The 20,906-nt window shown below is 40.1% G+C and overlaps 3 protein-coding genes across 3 annotated transcripts in view; 1 reads left to right on the top strand and 2 right to left on the bottom strand.

Moving 5' to 3' along the window:
* Position 1: 1 nt before the first annotated feature.
* LOC131880833 (protein sll1483-like) lies at positions 2 to 538 on the bottom strand. The gene is made up of 2 exons (XM_059227543.1): positions 425 to 538; positions 2 to 274 (listed from the first exon to the last, which is right to left on the bottom strand). Exons 1-2 carry the CDS (start codon positions 536 to 538, stop codon positions 2 to 4), a joined length of 387 nt encoding a protein of 128 aa, XP_059083526.1.
* Positions 100 to 20,906, bottom strand: part of LOC131881473 (uncharacterized) — a 25,051-nt gene continuing 4,244 nt past the window's right edge. The window contains exons 4-8 of the mRNA XM_059228354.1: positions 16,351 to 16,531; positions 16,078 to 16,281; positions 3,318 to 3,498; positions 425 to 613; positions 100 to 274 (exon numbers count right to left, since the gene is read on the bottom strand). Coding sequence (XP_059084337.1) covers positions 3,320 to 3,498; positions 16,078 to 16,281; positions 16,351 to 16,531 — 564 coding nt within the window. The 3' untranslated portion in view covers positions 100 to 274; positions 425 to 613; positions 3,318 to 3,319. The remainder of the gene's footprint in view (positions 275 to 424; positions 614 to 3,317; positions 3,499 to 16,077; positions 16,282 to 16,350; positions 16,532 to 20,906) is intronic.
* Positions 17,349 to 20,906, top strand: part of LOC131881470 (inositol-3-phosphate synthase 1-A-like) — a 16,364-nt gene continuing 12,806 nt past the window's right edge. Inside the window, exon 1 of the mRNA XM_059228350.1 lies at positions 17,349 to 17,870. The gene's annotated coding sequence lies outside the window, so the exon portion shown is untranslated. The remainder of the gene's footprint in view (positions 17,871 to 20,906) is intronic.

Here is a 20,906-nt window from a genome sequence, read left to right as displayed (position 1 = left end):
TCTAAAGAACCGTGTCAACCACGTGTATGATCCCATTGGAGGCCTGAATGTTTTGACCCACTATTCGAGCGATGCCCAAGGGACTGATGACCAAGATCCGTCCATCGTGTTGTTTGAAGAGCGTGATCTGGTCGCCCGCCAAATTGGTTAATTGAGTATCCATTCCCACTGAGATCAAGTCCAAATCGATCAGATGCTGGACCACGTGGGATCTCACGGTCTTTTCTGCTAGAGTACGGTTAGCGAACAACGCAATCACTTCATCACGACTAATCTGAAAGAATCCAATGATTTGTACTTGCATTGCAATGAGTCCGATGAACAAAGTCAAAAAGTTTCACAAAGTGAAAAGATGGTTTACATTCCCGTACAGTTCGTAGAAAATGCACTCAAAGGAATTTAACGGTGTTTCTTTTCACTTCACCTGATTGAATGCTATATCAGTAGGGATGAAGGCGGTCACGTTGTCTTTGGATACCAAGGGACTGGTATGGCCCACTCCTTGCGATAATGTAGCCATGTATTGGAGTCTGGGCATGTGCTTCAGACGTTCCCCGATGGTCAAAAGGTTTGGGTTCAGGTTCGCACGAAAACCATTAAAAAATACCAGGGGCTGAAAGCAGATATGTATAAACAGTCCAAATCTCAAAGGATACACTCTGTAAAGCAGAGATGGGCTTTGGTCATGTCAATATGTAGCATTGCCCATTTGTTATCAAAGCAATGAGTGAGAGAAAAGCTGAGGAGGGGGATTTGTTATAATAAGCCTAGTTGGCTTTTGGATTCAAAAGTGGGTACAATTTATACTCCGTCAGTTTAGCAAGCTTTTAACAAAGATCTTCGCTTGTTGCTTGCACTCGTCCTCTTTTTTTTCACTTCATCACTAATCAAGGCAGGCGGCTAAAACAAAGATTGTCAGAAAGAACCTTTGCTAATGATATACCGTACATAGATAAAAGTGCCTGTAAAATGTACAAAAAATCTTATGCAAAATCTTTATGGCATGCACCATACTTTGAGGCAAAATAAAGGTCTATCACAGCCTGGCAATCATAATATCGTCAAATATATGTCAAAATAGTAAATTTGTATTCTGTTCTTCCTAAAAGGGCATACAGATGCACCCATCTTCTGTTTATCACGAGATATCGTTATACTTACTGATAAACTATAAGCCAAGGGAGGCACGAACTGCTTTTGAATGCCTTTATCGTTATGTTATTGGGATGGTTTCTTCACATGTATATTCTCAAAAGAGCAATTTTGTAAAAACTTTTCATTTTCGTATGTTAGCCACAGCTCAGTCAGCGGTTTTTGGTCTAGAAAAAAACCAATGCACAAACCAAAAAGTTATGGCGGCTTCGTAATTATTGGTGCTTCACAGCTAGTCAGACACAGACAAGTTTCTCCTTACGGACATGTTGGACCTGTGCCCATCCCTGTTCAAAAAGAGGGGTCTGAAAAGGGATCATGGTTGGTTGCAATAACAGCGGTAAAAGGAGCCTAAGGGACCAAAATGCTTGCTTTCAAGGCTGAAGAGGAAAACATGGATAAAATGTAAAGTCTATTAACATATCAAAAGCCTCGTTACATGGATTTCTCGCTTTTGAAAAGAACTTTTCTTTTTTAAGCAAAACTTTGTGGTGTGACTAATTGGAACCGTGCTTTTCCAGTGAATAAGCGGTAATGAGTATTTGACGTATTTGAAAAGATCTACTTTTCTGGACATTGAGTAAAAACGACCAGAAAATCCTGACTTTTTGAGGGCAAAAGGAAGAACTAAAAGAGGTGAAAAATTAAACGACGAAGCATGATCATTCTACAGTTGTGTTCATAGTTATTTCATTGTTATGAATCCAGAAAAAGTCTGAAAAACATTCAGTCATGATTGAAAGTCTAAAAATATGTCGTCTTTGTAACAGGAAACCATTGGACAAACAACTACAATTTTTGTTCTTGACGAATGAGCTATGTAACCGTATTTTGTAATCTATCTGCCACAGTTTATTCAAATCAAAGAAAATATTTTGAACAATTATGAGCTGAAAGATTTGGAGTCTAATCACGAACCATGACTTTTTCGCTTTGTTAAACAGAGGCAGTGAAATCCCTTTAATTTGCATTAACTTTAAAATGCACTTAAAGATCCCATTTCTGTTTTCATTAAGTGATTTCCAGGTCAACATATTTGTCTCTCACTATATGATTGCACCTGGGTTTACGCCATGGCTCTGGTTCTTTGCAATATACGCGTAGATGGCTTAATATCGGCAATGACATTTTCCAGTCAAGATGGCAGAGCTAAAGTAATTTGCTTCTTCACTGACTTAGATAAAAGCGACCAATGACATCCATATCTTTGGCGATGACAATTTTTCAACCACAAATTTAACTTCAATTACAAAAAAACACCACTTTTGACAAAATTGAGAAAATCTAATCGTAACCCTAGTGAAATACCTAAAATGAAATGCTTGAGGACCAAAAACAAAAAATACCGTTGGTAAGAACAGGGTTTGAGTAATCCATGCCGGATGAATAACCAGGCCAGGAGGGCTGGAACGGAACAACGGAAACACTTCTAAATTTTGCACATACTCCCAAGAGACGAGGGTGGAAATCAGGGCCAAACTCAGGAAACGAGATCGGATCTGCTTCATATTTGGTGAGTAACTTTGGAGTAAGCCCCACTAACCACTTGGAAGGAACTGAGCATTTCCCGAGATGAACGACGGACCTGAGAAAGTACATATTGAACGAAAATCGGTGTATTCGTTTTTGACGGGACATCTTTTGCCAGTGAGGACTATACAACCTCCATTTTTTTCAATGATGAAAGTCAACAGGGAAATTTATTCATAGAGGTCAGTTTCGGCTGTTATTGGTTTTCAGAGTCGTTGGAATAAGGTTCTTGAGTTAATATCACAACTGCCCGAAATAAATACAAAAATACATACATAATGACTCCATGGGTAATGCCATGGATTTGTTTTAGCTAAAACATTTCGACACTTTACATTAATTTTTGGATATTTAGCTTGCCATGTTGAGATTAAGTAGGGATATAGAGGTTGTATTCCACAAAGAAAAAATACACTCATTTTTATATTTTTTTTTTTAAGTCTTAGTTTGTTTAAATATCATTGTGACCAATCATCAAGGACCTAGTCCTTTGACAAGTTGTCCCGAATTGTGTAATTATTGCAGAGGGGAAACTATGTTCATTCCTCATTCAAACATCTCTGAGCATATCATGATACAATGAAGGGTTACAAAAGAACCAAGGCCTCAGCAGGAAAAGATATTTACATTCGCACCTTTAGAGCGCAAAATATTGGCTATTTTCGGCCAGCCACTTCTTCACCTTTCGCCTCACTTTCTCCAATTCTTCATGGGAAATCCGCTCCTCGGTCTGGCGAAATTGGTAATCGAATCGTTGGTTGTAATTGTTGGGTGTGATGACAAACGCTCCAGGAGCCATAATCATGCGCCAATAACCTGAAATGGAAGGTATCCAGATAATACTTCCAATCAGACTACAAACGACTCCCAGTCACAAAGAAAACCATCCTCTGACAATGTTTTGTACAACAAAGAGACCTTAAATTAAAAGGATGAACACTAGCAGAGCTATGCCCTTCACACCTAACGCCAATAATCTTTGGAAGACGCTCTTAATGAAAAAAAGAGAGTACTGCAATGCCAGGATTGCATTTACATTAATTTGATAATAAATCGCTGGATGTCTGTGTACATGAAAATTTAGATAAATCCACAGATTGTATGATAGCTCAAAATTGAATTCATTTACCGTATTTATTCGTTTAAGCCTAGATTTACTTACATTGAGCTGCATCGTTGGACATTTTTTAGGACCTTAAATATTGATAACATTAATTGACCTAGGTTCGCCAATGACCTTGTCCAATCTATCTCCTTGTTGAATATAGCCTTGAACAAAAATGAATAAAAAGCCTATAAATCAAATTTTAATCAGACGTTTGTTGGAACCTATTTAAAGGTTTAGAATGCAATTCTATTTTCTTTGGCTTGAAAATAAACACATTGGTTAACTAAAATGATGCAAATTGTAGAATACTTTGAAGCAGCAAATGTTCTTCTTTAGATCCCTTTGATTTTCCCACAAATTTGATTTGCTGTGGACTGTATTTTGATTTCTAATTTGGTAAGAAATTTTCAGGCTAACAAACTTCACAAAAATGGTCACTGACATTTACCAAATCAATTGAATTCGTGACACCAATTAATTAATTTCTGAAGTTCCGAAAGCCAAATAAATAGACCAATAATTGGACTTTGATGTTGATAAGCAAATAATAATTAAATAGCCAAATCAAAGCAGGATTTTTTAAGGTTAGAGAGCCAAGTCCAATATTTGATAGCTCTAGTCCATCGAAGGGCTATCTGCCCATAAAAGGGCTTTATTTGAATGTGCATTGTCTTATTTCCAAAAAAGATATTACATATATCAAGGTTCTTGAGGAACTAGCTTTAGATAGGCAGGTCTCGTTCATTTCCATGACAGAAACCTGGCTTCGACCAGGAGTCTTAGATGAAGAGCTGGCCATGGTTAGTTTCAATTTAGTTCGATGTGATAGGGTACGCCCTGACAATCCCATTTTTCCGCATGGGGGCGTATGTCTATATGTTAGAAATGACCTGCACACTAGTCAAGTAAAAATGTCGAATGGAGAAGTAGAGGTGTTAGTTTGTCACCTCCAAGGTCTTGATCTGTCCATTGTAACAATATACGTATAGGCCCCCCTCTTGTTCAGTAACCTCTTTCTAGTCAGCTCTCAAATTCATAGGAAATGAGTTGGACCAGTCAGTTTGCTCAAAGGTTTTCTTTGTAGGGGACTTCAAATTTTCGGCTAGCGTTGTAGAGTGGGAGGCTAGTCCAGATGGGTATATTCCCATTTCGAAATCGACGTCTCATTCGTTCGAAAAGCTGGAGGAATTTGCGATCTTGCGCAATCTCTCTCAGCATGTTGGTGTAGCCACCAGAGCGAATAGCGTTCTTGGCTTGTTATTTTCCAATGACCCTGATCTGATCCAGTATGTCCATGTGACACCTAGTAATCTGTCAGATCATCATGTTCTCGAGATAGGGTCGACCATTAATCAAAAGCCGGCGTGCTCTAGAGTAAGACCGGCCAAAAAGGTCGGTCTGGCTAAGTTCAAATTCAAAGATGAACATTGGCCGTTGATTATAGAAAGGTTAGGGGAGCTTGATCTTATTTCAATGCTGAAAAAGGAATCGTCCATAGATGTAGCCTTAGACAAAATGATTCTAGTTTTTGAGGACGTCTGTTCCAGTCTAGCAATCTCTGAATGTGTTTCACAGGGCGGGGCACATTCTAAAATTCCGAAGTATAGGAAGAATTTGTTCAAAAAGAGTTGCAAACTAGCAAAAAGGCTGAAGAGCACTTTGAATCCAGTAGTTGTGGCTAGCCTTCAAAGAAAGTTGGATTTAATCCAAGGTAGAATTAAGGCCTCCATTGAGACAGATCAGTTGAACAAGGAAAGTAGAGTTGTTCAAGAGGTGAGGTCGAATCCGAAGGCGTTTTTCTCTTATGCAAACTCTAAGAGAAAGATCAAACACCCTGTAGGGCCTTTTGAGGTCGATGGGGAAGCCATAGACAATGTAGGGACTATGGCCAACATACTTGGAGATCAGTTCTCTAGTGTGTTTTCAACTCGAAAGAGTTTAGGAGCAACAGTCCATTCCTCTATTGAAGAGTTTGTTGGGACTGGCAAGGTTTGTCAAGCTGAGCATTTAGATGATCTTGTAGTCACAGATCAGGATGCTTTAGAGGCCATCAGGGACTTGAGACTCTCAATCTCCCCTGGCCCTGATGGGGTGACATCTCAATTTCTGATGAGATGCTCACAGGTTCTTGCTCCTGTTTTCTCGTACTTGATGCGTTGCATTTTGGACCAGGGCAAGTTCCCCTCTTCTCTGAAGGTAGCTCATATTGTTCCAATTTTCAAAGAGGGCAATAAGTCACTCCCCAGTAACTATAGGCCGATTTCTCTCACTTCGAATATTGCGAAGGTGTTTGAGAAGATCTTGAAGTTCAAACTTGTTGAATTTCTTGATATCCATGAAGTCCTTCCTCCTAGCCAGCGCGGGTTCCGAGCACATTTTAGCACGGTTACCCAACTGGTTGAGCATATAGAACAGGTTATTGAGGGACTGGAGAGCCATGAATCAGTCGATGTGTTCTCGACTTTGCCAAGGCCTTTGCCAAGGTAGATCATGGCCTTTTAGTTAACAGGCCCCATGAGATTGGGAAGGTTCTCAATTGGCTAAGAAGTTTCATTTATGGTAGGACAATTAGTTAAGGTTGAGGGATCTCTTAGTGACATACATGATGTCAAGTCGGGCGTCCCTCAGGGCTCCTTTTTGGGTCCTCTCCTTTTCATTATCTTCATTGCTCCGCTTCAGAAGCTTGGTAGTAGTAATGCCAGTATCTCTTCTTATGCTGATGATACAAAATTGGTATTTGGTAGGAATGGTGAGAACTCTGATTGTCCGTTAGAGGTCCTAGACCAAATCTACTCCTGGGTTTCTGCAAGTAACATGGCACTGAATAAAATGAAATTTCGCTCAATGACCTTTGGGTCGACGCCATTAAACACTCCACTATTAGCTGATGAAGGTAGCGACATTGAGCAGGTCTCATCCATGAAGGATTTAGGTGTAGTCCTCCAAGATAATGGAAAGTTCGATGAGCATATACAGTTGAAGGTTGGGAAAGTTTTTCAAACATGTGGTTGGATATATCGCACGTTTAAGTCCAGAGATAGTATCACGATGCTAACTCTGTACAAGTCGATTGTTCAGCCGCATCTTGAATATGCTTCACCCATTTGGGCTCCAATTAGTTCAACAGGTTTGCAAAAGCTTGAGCAGGTCCAAAATGTTTTATTAGGAACATTGAGGATATGAGAGAGCTCTCGTACTGGGAGAGGTTAGAAAGGTTGGGATTGTACAGTATTCAGAGAAGGGTGCGAAAGGTATCTGATATTGTACGTTTTCAAAAGCATTCATGAGCTTTGTCCCAACCCAGGATTTAGGGTCAATTGTAGTGACCGTAGAGGCTTAATGTGCGTTTTGAGAGCACCTTCAAGCCCTCGAGAATCCAGGCTAGTTAAAACAATGAAGTCCAACTCTCTTCTTTCTCGGGCTCTTCATTTTTCAATTTGCTGCCCTCAAATATTCGTTGGGCTTATGTAGGCATTAATCCAGTAGCAGGATTTAAGTTAGACTTGGACAAGTTCTTGACTAAAATTCCTGATCAACCTTATATTCAAGGATTAGCCAGATCAGCCAACTCCAATTCGTTGGTTGATCAAATAATATATATAAATAATACACAGTGTTACTCACAATACTGATAAAGATTTTTTGCAAATGCCAAGACTTATACTAATGATTTTCGTTGTTATTGAAACAAAGGAACATTTTTCATAAAAAATCATTTTGGATTCTAGCTCAGATTAGAATATTAATCCAATTAAAACCTACAAAGAGATAGCATTTTTAAAAACGTAGTCAATAGATGTTGGAAGTAACCTTAGGTGCGTTTGCAACTAAAATTTTATTCAAATCCATCGAGCAAACTATAAGATATCTCGTTTTAAAAGATTGCATTTTCATCGAATTTGACAGCAAATTGCTCCGGTTATAGCTTAAAGCAATTGCCAAGAAATATAAAAAAGCTTTTTCTATGCCTAAGATATAAATGAAAATTTTTCACTTTTCTGAAGCAGGTAGAAAAGCCCGAATATAGTTTGCAATATAACTTAAAACTTACTTAATGTCAATATTTCACAATTTTGATGCCATACTTGTCAATCGCAACTTCAATGCAGCTTAATCTTGAATTTTGACAAAATTCTATTAGCGTTCAATAAAAACATCGCTAGTACGTAGAAATTAATTATTGCAAAAGGTGACAATTTGAAAATTAAACTGTCACAGGTATCGTTCAGATATTTTAGGAACACAATAGGATATTGTACCTTTTGGCACTTAAGTAAAATGAAAGGCAATTTTGCATGTTTTGTAAGTTTTAAGCGACATATTTTGCTACTTTTTGCTTTTAAAGAAATCTTCAAGAAAATGGCGAAATATCATTTCTTGTCGTGTCATTGAAAAACACAATCATATTCCTTGGGAATAACTGGAATCATAATTAGGCCATTTTTCGATCTTTTAAGGCGTAAAACGCAACCTTTAAGTTGTAATATCTAGGCATCTGCGGAATAGAAGTTTATGAAATTTTACGTCAATACATAACTAGGAGTATGTTAATACTGATTGACTACGTTTTTGACAATGGTGCATTTTAATGCACTTTAAGTGATTTAACACACTTATCTGAGCTACTTTTAAACATGTGTATTTCACAAAAGTTGTTCTTTTTGTCTCTTTGACAAAGAAAAACATATCTAGATGTCTTGGCATTTGAGCAAACTCGTCTTGAACTGCTGGGATTCCAATCCCGGCAGCGGTAAGGAAGTCCGCAAAAAAAAAATGTTGCGACGAATCAGAAAACGTGATTGTCTTCTTACCGAAAGCAGGCAGGTAACTTGTTATGGGCATATGATCTGAATAATTTTTCTACATTGACGTTTAGGGTAACTGCCACTAGAGGACAAGAAAACAAGAAAATCGACCCTCATTGCTTCAGGGGTTCCGAAAATTCAGTAGAAATCTCAACACTCGAGCAGAATCTTTAACCAGGAAATTAAAAAATCGAGCAATCCAGAAATAACATGCCTCTGGAGTAACCTGAAAAGGGATTCGAACGCTCTACTACTTAAAGCCTGATTGATACATTTGCAAAAGACTACCGAAAACACACACAATTCAAGTTAAATCTGATAACAGCATATGCATTGGTTCTGGCCGAGTCTTTGGTGAAGTTTTAGGTCCCCTCCTTATTATAGTATTCATTGCTCCTCTTCAAAAGCCCAATATAACTGTCAGAATTTCTTCTTATGCTGATGATACACAATTAATTTGAGGAATGGTCAAGACTCAGGTAGTCTGGTAGAGGTCCTTAATCAAATCTACTCTTAGATTGCTGAGAGTAACATGGCTTTTAACGGAATGTAATTCTTCTCAATGACCTTTGGGCACCCTTTCCTTTGAACACTCGCCTTAGAAAATATTGAGCAGGTTTCGTCCATGAAGGATTTAGGGCGCAGTCCTCCAAAATAATAGAAACTTCTATGAGCATTTGCAGTTGAAGGTAGGTAAAGCTTCTCAAATGTGTGGTGGGATGTATCGCACCTTTAAGTCCAGAAATAGTATCACGATCTGTGCAGAAAAGACCTTTAATTGTTACAAGTATCCTTGCTCTGTGCAAGTCGATTGTTCGGCCACATCTTAAATATGCTTCACCCATTTGGACTCCAATGAGTTTAGGAGGTTTGCAAAAGGTCCAACAAGTCCAAAGATGTTCTTCCAGGAACATCACAGGAGTAAGACAGCTCTCGTATTAGGAGAGACTGAAAAGAGAAGGTTCCGAAGGTATCTGATACTATACGTCTTCAAAAGCATCCATGAGCTTTGTCTCAACCCTGGTTTTAGGGTCAATTGTAGCAACCGTAGAGACTTAATGTTCGTTTTGAGAGCATTCAGGTTACTGTGAGGAATGAATATTCACTTCTCTTTTTTTCGGGCTCCTTCCTTGTTTAATGTGCCTCCTTCAATAATTCGCAGGGAAATAGTCAGATATACAGGTGTTAATCTTACAACAGGATTTAGACCAATCTAGATTAAAGTTACTGATCAACACTTCACTCAAGGGCCAGCCACATTTGCCAACTCTACGTAGGTGAATCAGATATTACATGAATTCAACACGAAGTTAGTGTCATGTTTCGGATCTTGAGTCCACTTCCAAGACAAACAAAATGGCGACACTTGGACACTCCTAGCTTGGTAGTTACACGGTAGCACTGAAGCACTGGCATTTCAATAGCAAGTTTTATTCATGAGCACTCTACACTTTGAAGTCTTGGATATAACTTATTATTAGGGGCATTGGTAAGGGTTTATATACAAAACATGGGGTCATATATTAGTGACTGTCAGGCTGATCGCACCTTGAACCTGCTTGAGCGTCAGGTTCCTCAGAGACGACTACTTCACGTTCCTGCCCATAGACTCTTTGGAATGAACGGGAATCACCACCCGCTATGTCCGAGGCCCATAGGGCCCCAGCCGCTGTTCAACCGTGTGGATAATCCTGCACAATGCCACGGACGAAATCCGAACATGGCCAGCCACCTTGCCAATCAGCCGCGTTTTACATAACGCTAGGTCCATTTCAAACTCCGATTCATACGAGAACACCCCGGCGACCAATTGGACTACGTTTCAACTGATGAAGGTCTGTCATCCATGACCTCCACAGATGCCGAGGCAGAAGCCAAAGACGAAGCCGAAGCCAAAGCAAAGGATGAAGCCGAACCCGAAGAAGAAGCCAAAGCAGAAAATGACGCCCAATCAGAAGACCAAGCCGAAACCGAAGTAAAAGCAGAATAGACATCCTGAACATCAACGAAAACCCAGCCCACATCCCTATCACCCCACCAGAACCTGACCCTGATATCAGAAACAGAAATAGCAATCTACAACCAAACTCATCACGATCAACTCTCCCCACAGGATGACAACCACAACTACCAAAGTTTGTATTCTACATGGACTCAAGCCAAGACGCGTCACCCACGTCTATTAGCCCTGAAAGTTCCATCCTGGCATTATATTGGCATAAACAAGCCCCGTGTAAACAAGCGAGACCCATGTGAAAATGAGCATTACGGTTAAAGTGCCTCCAGAATGCTATTTCAAAACGATGGATACCCAAGACATCCTCAGGGCGTTGGCCAACAACGACGACGATCTCATGATACATATGATCTGCCATAAGCATATCCTTCCGCCAGATAGTCCCAGGAGCACACAGATGCACTGTAGTTGTGCACAACGACACAAATTCCACTATCAACTGGAATCCTTCTCACCCTATTGCCTATATCTCACCCATCGTACCATTGGCCTTGTACGTCATGGCACCATACGACAACATGGATGAGTTGGACGCTGACGACGACTCTGGCGAGGCCTCAATCGTTGAAGACGCCGATACTTAGGTGGATGAACCCACGCCGGCAGAGCAAGTTAGCGACCCTCCCTGAGGAGCCAACCCTGACCTAGTACAACTTGAACAAGGCAGCGGAGTTAAGGATGGATTAGAGGAACCAAAAGCGAACACCACGGAACCATTTACCACACTGATAGAACCAGCCCAACAAGCTGGCCAACTCCCGCCTTGCCAGCCTGGACGGTCATGGTCAGCTCAAGGAAGAACATGAAGAGGGGCCAATCGAAATTATCCTTGCCTCCAGGGCAGAAGAGGAGACACACCAAACCTCCACCGTCCCCTGGCTAACATGGCTTTTACTAGCAGCCCCAAGTCGCCTGTTCACCTTCCCCACCAACCAACCAAACTAAGAAGTGTTCGACTAACCAAATAGAGTTTGCTTCCCCAATACCATACTGTACATACCCTAAAATACACCAATACTGTAACCTCACCACTGTAGCCACCCACACCTTTTGCAGACTTATCATAAAGACTATATCTCTACTATTGCTATTCCACCTCGTCCAAAGTGTCGCTACTGCCCCAGACTACCCTGAGAAAGAAGCAGCCATCTTCCAAACCATCAGAAAAGTAGTCTCCCATACTACTGCCAACCTGATCATAGGCCGCCTTCATATCACCCCAATCCAAGAACAACTCAGTCACATCCAAAACAGCCTACAATATGTGGCCAAAGTCAAGAAAGACCTCAATGGGACAGAAATCCAGTAATCAGCAAAGTGGAAGTATCTCAATCCTCGGAATTGTTCGGCGTTCCATAAGAGTTGGCGAGTTGTCTGTACTCTGGTTTGATCCCTTCTGGTGACTATGGCAATGAGTACTGCGGCTTTCTTCCGATCCAGCTTGCTCTGGGCATTTGGGATGAATACTCCATTTTCCTTCGTCTGAGGGCTTGGTTGAGGAGTGGTGGCTGACTCAGTCCTTGGCTCAGCTCTTTGCACTCTCTTGGCGGGAACAGCTTGGGCTGTTAGCGGAGGACATTCGGTGTCCTCGATGAGACAAACATCAATGGCGTAGCACTGGGCATCTTCGTCGTGTTTGTTTGTGAGCTTGGTCACTTCACTGCGGTTATACAATTGGATTTGTTGACATTTTGGGCCAATATGCGCTACTGCTTGTAGTAACTTGGGTACCAAAGGCACTCTCTGCATGGTGGGGGCTCCCAGTGTGGCACTGGTGCCTAGTTTCTTGAAGATTAAACATTGGGCAATACATGCGTTGTGGATGGATTCAATCTTGATAGGGATGTTGGCTAATCTAACTACATGTAATGGTTGGAGACTGGCGGCTGTGACCGGGTTTGCTTGAGGTGTGACCTTGGGTCGTTTGGCTAGGTTTGGATAGGCTGGTAGAGATGTTTCATGGTCAATAAGGTTGTACGTGAGATTGCCAGTATCAACTAACATGATCGTGGGATGGGTGCCAATTTCTACCTTGATGAACGCAGCTACCTAATTTGTAGGGGTTCGCCTGATGGGGTTGACGTATGAGTCAACAAAGAATGTGGAGGGCTTCATTTCTTCTCGCTCGACCCATTGCTCTTGGAAGGAGGAATGATTCAACTGGGAATCTTTGTGTTCTTATTGGGTCATGTGAGGATGAATCCTAGCAGTCATGTGATGAGGACCTACGTGATGAGGGCTTGGATGGACATTGCCGGGCCCAGAGTCCCTTGCCGTTGCACTGTTTGCAAGTGTTGCCATATTTGATTGTGTCCGGTTTCTTGCGGAGCTGTGGAGTCGGCGTTAACTTGCCCCTAGGCTGCGTGGCTTTCTTCTGCTGGACGATGCAATCCTTGCCATCGGGGCTACTCGTCTGATGGAATTGGCACCATTTATGAGTGGAGTGTGTGTGTGGTTGGATGGATCCTACATCCATCGGCTCTGTTTGTTCCTGCGGCTTGAAATACTCTGGCTTTCTGTGTGTATGTGATCTATGGTCAGCAACTAATCTCCTCTTCTCGAACCGGTTTCTCTCCTTGTTTGCATAGAGTTCTAATGCGCAAGCGAGGGCATCAGAGTAGGTAGTGATGTTGATTCCCAGACTTAAAGCGTCCTTAAGTTTCATTCGGAGATCATCGTCGGACAAACCGGCGAGAAAGTGATTAATTAACCTGGCTGATCTAAAGCCTGGTGGTTCGGTGCGTGCCCCTTGGAATGGCTCTGGTAATTGTAGATTTGATCTCCACGGTTCATCTTCTTTGAGATAAGCATCTTCCCATAACTGGTAAAGCCTGTTGTGGAAACTACGGATCTCTTCTTTGGGATGCTGATGTCTTCTCTCATAGTCAGCGCGGGCAATTTGTTGGTGGACCGGTGTGACAAACTTTTGCCTAAGTCGTGTCCAAAAGTCGTCCATGGTACGGAATGCAGCTGGGTCTCTGACAACTGGCATAAGGAGGTCCATTGCTCCATCAGGGACATTTTCTGTGACTGCTCTCACCAACTGGGTTACATTCCACCCATTGCCGGCTGCTACTGCCCTGGCTGCGGTTTCAAAACGATTGAAGTCCCTCTTCGAGACTTTGGCCAAGGTGGGCATGTTGAGTCGCATGGTATCGTTTGGTGAGCCTGGATTCTGGGCTTGCGTTTGAAGAAGATTTCTATTCTGCTCCTGAAGGGCATGGAGACGGCATTCCATTTTTCTCATTTGTTGAATGATCTGTTCTTGTACTTCTGGGTGAGCCATATTGGAATCCTACCGACTGCGCCAATTTTGTAATGTTTCGGATCTTGAGTCCACTTCCAAGACGAACAAAATGGCGACACTTAGACACTCCTAACTGGGTAGTTGTACGGAAACACTGAAGCACTGGTATTTCAATAGCAGGTTTTATTTAAGAGCACTGTACGCTTTGGAGTCATAGAAAGAACTTAATATTAGGGGCATTGATAAGGGTTTATATACAAAACACAGGGTCATATATTAGTGACTGTCAGGCTATCTCCACCAATGCACTTTTTACAAAAGCCAGTGGTTGGATAGTGATCTCAATTCCGAGAATTGAGATACGTCCAGCTTGCTGATTGGTGGATTTTTGCAAGCTGGATCTCGGTACTTCCATCATGTAATATCTGCTAAAACCCGTCTTCTTTGTTGTTTGTTTATCCCAGAATGCTCTCGTATTCTGGTCTAGATGTATTCTAGAATAATCTCGGGAACCGGTTTCCGGAGTTCTCGGAAACGGCCGTTTCATTACATCAGATAAGAAAGAATAATGGAAATCAGTTCGAAGTGGGGATTCTATTTTCAGTAGCCGTGAAGAAGTCCGCAAAAAATCAAATGCTCACAACTTTGAAAGAATTGTTAAAAATCATTTGTCGAACTCTCTCAGATCTCAAACATTAAGAGGAAAACCATCAATGTTCAACAAAACCTAGTTTTTTTACAATACAAAAGAGATGATTCCACTTTTACAGAAAGTACAAATAAGTTTGTTTTTTAAGTGCATATAGCTAAACCATTATTCAAAATTTCAACAATACATTTTTAATAACTTATACTAAAAGAAGTGTATCGACAGTGACTAAGTAACTTTAATTACTTTTATCTAGCCAGTTACAAAGCGATATTGTTGACTACGAATATTATCAACATCCGTGACATTTTTGACATAAAATGCGTGCAAAATGGGCCATTTGAAGTCTTAAGTCTCAGCGGTTGTTCGTTAGGTTTTTAACACAACACTGTTCATACCCTCCGAATCAAGTAGAGGACACTGAGATTGCACTTAACTCGACCCGGAAAATGTTTCAAATATTCGACCCACCTTGGTTCATCAACCAATTTTGGGTTAACTCACGGTTGAAAATTGTTGAAGCTCTTAGTAGGACATAGAAAATGATCGAGCAAATATTGTTGCCTAGATGTCAAACTTGGGCAAGTCAAAAGTCTCTTCAGAAAGAAAGGATTTGATGAAGGAAATTCACTTAACGCCTCAAAATGTGATGTAAGAGAGAGACTCACTCACTTGCCTCTTTCTCTCTTCACTGAGTCATTCGTAAAAATCAAAACTCTGATTCATGATGAGTCCTTCGCCATGTTCTTCAAGCAATCTTGCTTGGATTGATTACAACATAACATCCGTAGTACATGTAGTGATGAGAATTTTTTGTAAACCATTTTCATATTCTTGGTAAGAATACTAGAAATTCATGCAAATCTTGTATTCAATTGTTTTTCATGAACACTTACAAATGTTATTGGTACTTTCCATTCCAGGGACAACACTTTGCATCGGTATACAAGCAACATAAAAAAAGACACTTGAGTCCAATCCTTCTTGAATTTTGTGCCAGCATGTGATTGAAGTGAGTGTTGTCAAATGTGAAAAAGTCTTAGTGTCACTGCTACTTCATATTTTGATTGAAGAGATGAGTTTGACGGATATCAGTGATAGTCTTACTGATTTATTATGGTCATAGCATCTACTACTCACCCTTTCTTGATTTTAGTTCAATCAAATTCGATTTAATATCAGACGCCTTTGTGATGAAATTCGCGACTGGCCATGCTAATTTGAAAGAATCCAATCATCAAAACATTTGCTTCTTAACAAATAACTTTCTCTATTTCGGTCCATCATTTTAACCATCGGTGTAAACTTTGTATTTACTCAATTTCTGCTATTTTTACCATCTTTTGACACAAAGTGCCAGAAAGTGGCAAAAATTCTATCAAAGTCAAATTTTTCCAACCCTGAATCCAATCCAAGTCAATTCAGCCATTACGCACTAGAACCCACCTTTCACCCTACATTAATTAGTGTCTGCCGAGAGTACGTAATGAGAATAGATACCGTTATGCTCCCTGCCAACAGCAATGTAACACCTAAAGAAGTAATTGACCCTTGGCAAGAGACACTCACTGTCCATACAATCCCACATGCCTTTAGGCCATCGAGGCCCAAGTCCACCTTCTTTGGAGGCACATATCTTTTGGGACTGACTAATGGCCAACGTATTCATTGAGGGTCGCCTTTGTTCGAATCTGTGGTTTTCCGGCATCTTTTGGATCTTGCCCTCCAACCCAGAGAGGGCAGAAAAGGACAAAGGAGAAATGAGGACCCCGCCTACAGAGCAAAATTGTCAAGACTGCTTATAACAAAATGTAGATTACGTGATAAACTGAAACTACAGACCTTTGAACGGACCACTTGGGTCAAAGGAGGGCCTTCGATTTTGAAGTTTATCCAAACCGAAGATGTCATCATCCAATGATGCATCTTCGGACTTTTGGGATGAGGCGACCAACAAATTGCTCTTGGAAGACTCTCGGGAATGGGACGAGAACAAAGTTATACCAAACTTTCGTCGACTTGTCTGGAAAAAACAATAGCTTAGGATCGCTCTTTTTTGTATGGATGATATTGACCGTTTTGTTTGTTGCCAAGAAATGATGTAGTGCATTGAATGGTCCGTTATAGTCCGCAATAAGGTACATTAGGTGTATAGCTGTTTTCAGTTGAACATACCTTTGAAGCTTTGGTGCCTTTTGAAATGTCAAATCTATTGTCAACCTGAATTCTTGTCTGTTTTCGAATCCAATCATTTCTAGGTAATACACTCAATTTTTTATTATGTTAGTTTACTGTTTCCAAGCACTCAGAATCAACTGGCAGAACTAAATTAGCGAATGTAATCAAGATTATCAAGCTATACATATATTTCTGAAATGTTTTGTCGAACACCGGGTTCTTGGATATTTTAAGCAGCCCATCAGAATCAAAACGTAAGATCAATAGCAAAAGCTGGTACCTGAATCAAATGGATTTGGTGCCAAAATGCTCTTCTCTTTTGTGAAATTAAAAGGTTAAAGCCGTTAAAGCGTTCATAAGTTAGCGGTACGATTCTTTGGTCGAGGTTGCGATCCCCACTTGAAAAACTTCCATCATTATTTTCCATTGTTTCCATCATATCAGTGCTGCCACCGAAACCAATATCATTGGGCTACCGAGGTCAATGTCCTATGAAAAGACCTCAAACTGCGGCAAATTTATCTTCATTCTGCTGCGGACGTCTGAATCAAATTCATCAATTTAGCAGACCCTAAAATACCACCATTGCGATTCTATTCGGTATCTAATCCGTGATTTCAGAGTTAACCTCCATTACTAACAACACAAGAGCATATTCAGCAGTTTAAGCCATAACATATTTTTTCAAAGCGGCCTTTCTGTTTTATCTTCAGAAAGAAAGCCGGCTTAGAAAGCTGTGGCGGTACCGTGCAGTCCACTGAAGACACGGACAAATGCCGCTCCACCGCCATGTCTGACTTGGTAAACGGAGACAAGAAAGTCCACGTGGGCAAAGGTGGTTTTGTTGAATAACATTGGCCTCTTTCAGCTGTCTCCCTGTACGAACAGATCGTATTCATATGCACGGAAACAAAAGTGAAAGTGAGTGTCCATTAGAATAGTGTGTGGAATCGCATTGACATCCAAGGTTTGAAGCAGGTCCGTGTTAACCTCCCTCGTCTGAAGCTCATATATCATCCTATCATATCATAGAAGGTTCAAAGTGCGGGTCTTCAAGTGACTGAGTCATAAGAGCTTTTGTGGAGATAGACGGTAGCCTGAGAACGGTTAAAAGTCAAGGAACTACACGATACGAGTCAGAACGGGTTCATCCACCTTCTTGGACACTTACTCACCCCTCAAAGGTAAGCGAAATGGGCAATTTCTTGAACGTTTTTGTACGTCATTCAAGAATGAAATAGGATGGGGCTGGGAGTTTTATTGATTTGGTTGCTCGAAGCTAACTGTTTCCAGTACGTAGGAACTATTTTATAGTATATGTAAATATTGTGGTTTGTACGTGACATGAGTGTATTTCTTTCAAAATGTGACTAATTTGATTTTTTTCAAATTGTATTTCAATTTATTACAGTTCTTTTAATTGCCAATTTGATGGCCAGGCCTGGCAAAAATTGGCCGATAAAGTGACCGTTTTTGACAAGAAAATTGCATAGTAATTAAACTGGACAAGCTCAAATACTTGCCAAGGCCACTACCAAGTTAAGGAGGTCTCCAAAAACAATGCTGCCTTTTATATCGAGCAATATGTCTGTTATCAATTATCTTGAAATGATAGTAGTCCAATGCTTGCCCAACTTTATTTTCCATCACCTGATTGTAAAATGTTCTTTCATGAAATAGTAGTTAATGTCAGCAATCCTAATGATGAGTCTGATTTCAAAGGAAGACCCAAGGTTTGACAATGTATCTCACAGGAAACGTATTGATAGAAAAATGCTATCTATATAACATGGTTGGATGAAATATTCATAGGGAAGATGGCATCATATCTGTAACCTTGTTCTATCTTCATGTCAAGCACTTGTCTACAAATAATCAAGAATGTTTTGATCTCATAAAATGCTATTTCCGAAATTGACCCGAATTCATAAAAATCATCATAAATATCCGAAATCTTGAAAATGATGTCTTCCTCAAATGGTAGGATTTGGATAAAAAATGCATTAAATGGTCAAAAATTGATCATTAAATTGCCAAATTAAGACATGCAACACATTTGTAAATAAGAAAATATGGGCTACGCAAATTTTGGAAGGCCGTATTGATGACCTCTTTTTTTCTATTAACAAGTCTTTGAGTAACGAAGGCGGAAATATTGATGAAAATAGAAAAAAGAAGTTTTAGAAGAAATTGTACAGCACGCATATTTATTGAAAATCTAGATTATAGCACTATCAAAATTTGAAATTAATCAAATTGTTCCTTCAAAAATTGTCATCACATGATGATTAAGTGTATTTGGTTTCAACGTTTTACACCATTAAGTTTAGTTTGACTGAGTATTCAATTATATATGCATTGGGCATATGCAACGCGTTACATTGCAGACATTGCATGAGGAAATGTTTAAAACTTTGGGGTTTTGTCTGAATTATCGTCGCAAGAATAACTGACGTTTAAAGTTGCCGATAACAAAATTGTCCATGATTGCAATGATTCATTAAGAAACATCATACCATAGGAACATTGTTATAATTGATGACGTGAAATCAAAAAAGATAGTGCCGAACTGATAAGGAAAACACTGGTAGACGAAATGTATCAGCTTCAGCTAACCAATTAAATGTTCCAATTTGGGGGATTAAGTTGAGCATTTCATAAATTCTATAACCAATATCCTCCGATCTGTTTCCAATTTTCAAATGTAGCTCCATGCTCGGAGGAGAAACATGTTCCTATTAGTTTTCAATCCTAAAGAAATTCTCTCAAGTGTTTTACGGTCTCTTACTAGAGTTTTCCTGTCTTTATCTTTAATATATTTAACACGATCTAATTTTGATTTACTTTGGCTCTACGCCTTTACAAGAAAAGGTATCCTTAATGTTTTGCTGATTAACTTTCTCACTAAACCCGTTTTGTTATTCGCACTATAAGCCACTTCGCATATTGCAACTAAAACCAAGCGCTTGGAATTCTACATAGCGAAAACCAAGTGATGAGCAAGCTGAAAGACCAATAGGTCTTGATATGATCGGCCTTGAAATTAACTTAGCCAATGCCGTGTAAATTACTCATAACAACGTCTACAATATCTGTGGACACATCAGCTAAGTGACATCCTGTGCCTAACAACCATAGTAGATCCATGATCCTTGGTGTGTTCAAGTCTGACAACAAGAAGATGACAAGCTCTAAATTAATAATAACTCGGAGCGAAAACACCCATCTCGTACAACTCACATCCCTTTGATATTCGAACGTATTTAGGGTTGACAGAAAAGTGTCTCAAAGTGAACTCTGCACCATCAGTTACAACTAAAGTTCACATTGGACGAACCAAAACACGAAGTCTTTATATCACCCAGTTGGTGTTTGCTCACATGTGTACATACCCAAGAAGACGTAATGTTTAAAAGCATTAAAAAACAAATCGATCATCACAACAGCAAACAAAGAATATATGAAATGGAAGCATAAAAAAATACCACATCTGAAAATACATGACATTGATAATGCAAAACACATAAAGAATGGATCGTAACTATCGCAATGCAAAACAACATTAAATATACAAATATTATGATACAATGGACAAATAGTTGATGAGAATCAACCACTCATAATTATTTTGGCCCTACAAGAAGGTCAGTACTGAGGCTTACTGCAGGATACAGATATGTACCATCCTGTCATGGTTGAAGGCCAACTACTTAGCCATAAGCAAAAAGCAGCAATGGGATAATGAACCATCACATGGCGGCCAGAAATAAGAAATTCGCCAGAACTCACTTGACCATTTTTGCTCAAAAAAAAACAACCTCACGATCATCTTTCAACTTAAGCTTGCTTGCCTTTTTTTGGGTGAAGCGCCCTCGTGGCAAGAAACAAGTTCAGCCTCCGCCGTAATATTGCCTCTTTGAAGACCAAGATCATGAAAGAATGGGATGCCTTCATCATAGAATAGGAGTTGCAAATGTTATATTGTGGCTTGCACCGAGACCAATGGTAGTCATGTTGAATAGATTCGGCCCAAATAGCTACTAATCATTGCCAATTAAATATTAGTCTGGTTCTGTTCGCCATTAATAAGTTGTTTGCATAATGACAAAGTAATTGATCAACAGGACTTTTTGCTTAGTTACTCTTTCTTGTACTTAAGGGTGAGCATAAAACCCAAGGGGGGTAAAAAATTTCGAGCATCGGGATTACATTCCCCCCCC

This window comes from Tigriopus californicus, chromosome 5, assembly GCF_007210705.1.
Source record: "Tigriopus californicus strain San Diego chromosome 5, Tcal_SD_v2.1, whole genome shotgun sequence".
NCBI lineage: Eukaryota > Metazoa > Arthropoda > Copepoda > Harpacticoida > Harpacticidae > Tigriopus > Tigriopus californicus.
Note: the sequence above shows the minus strand (reverse complement) of the source record. Positions and strands in the feature narration are given on the sequence as shown.

What these genes read in the sequence shown, in the direction of transcription:
- LOC131880833 (XM_059227543.1), bottom strand. Translation starts at nt 538, where the DNA reads ATGCCCAGACTCCAATACATGGCTACATTATCGCAAGGAGTGGGCCAT. An exon ending in CTGATATAGCATTCAATCAG is followed by an intron (nt 275 to 424) that starts GTGAAGTGAAAA and finishes GGATTCTTTCAG; the next exon opens with ATTAGTCGTGATGAAGTGAT.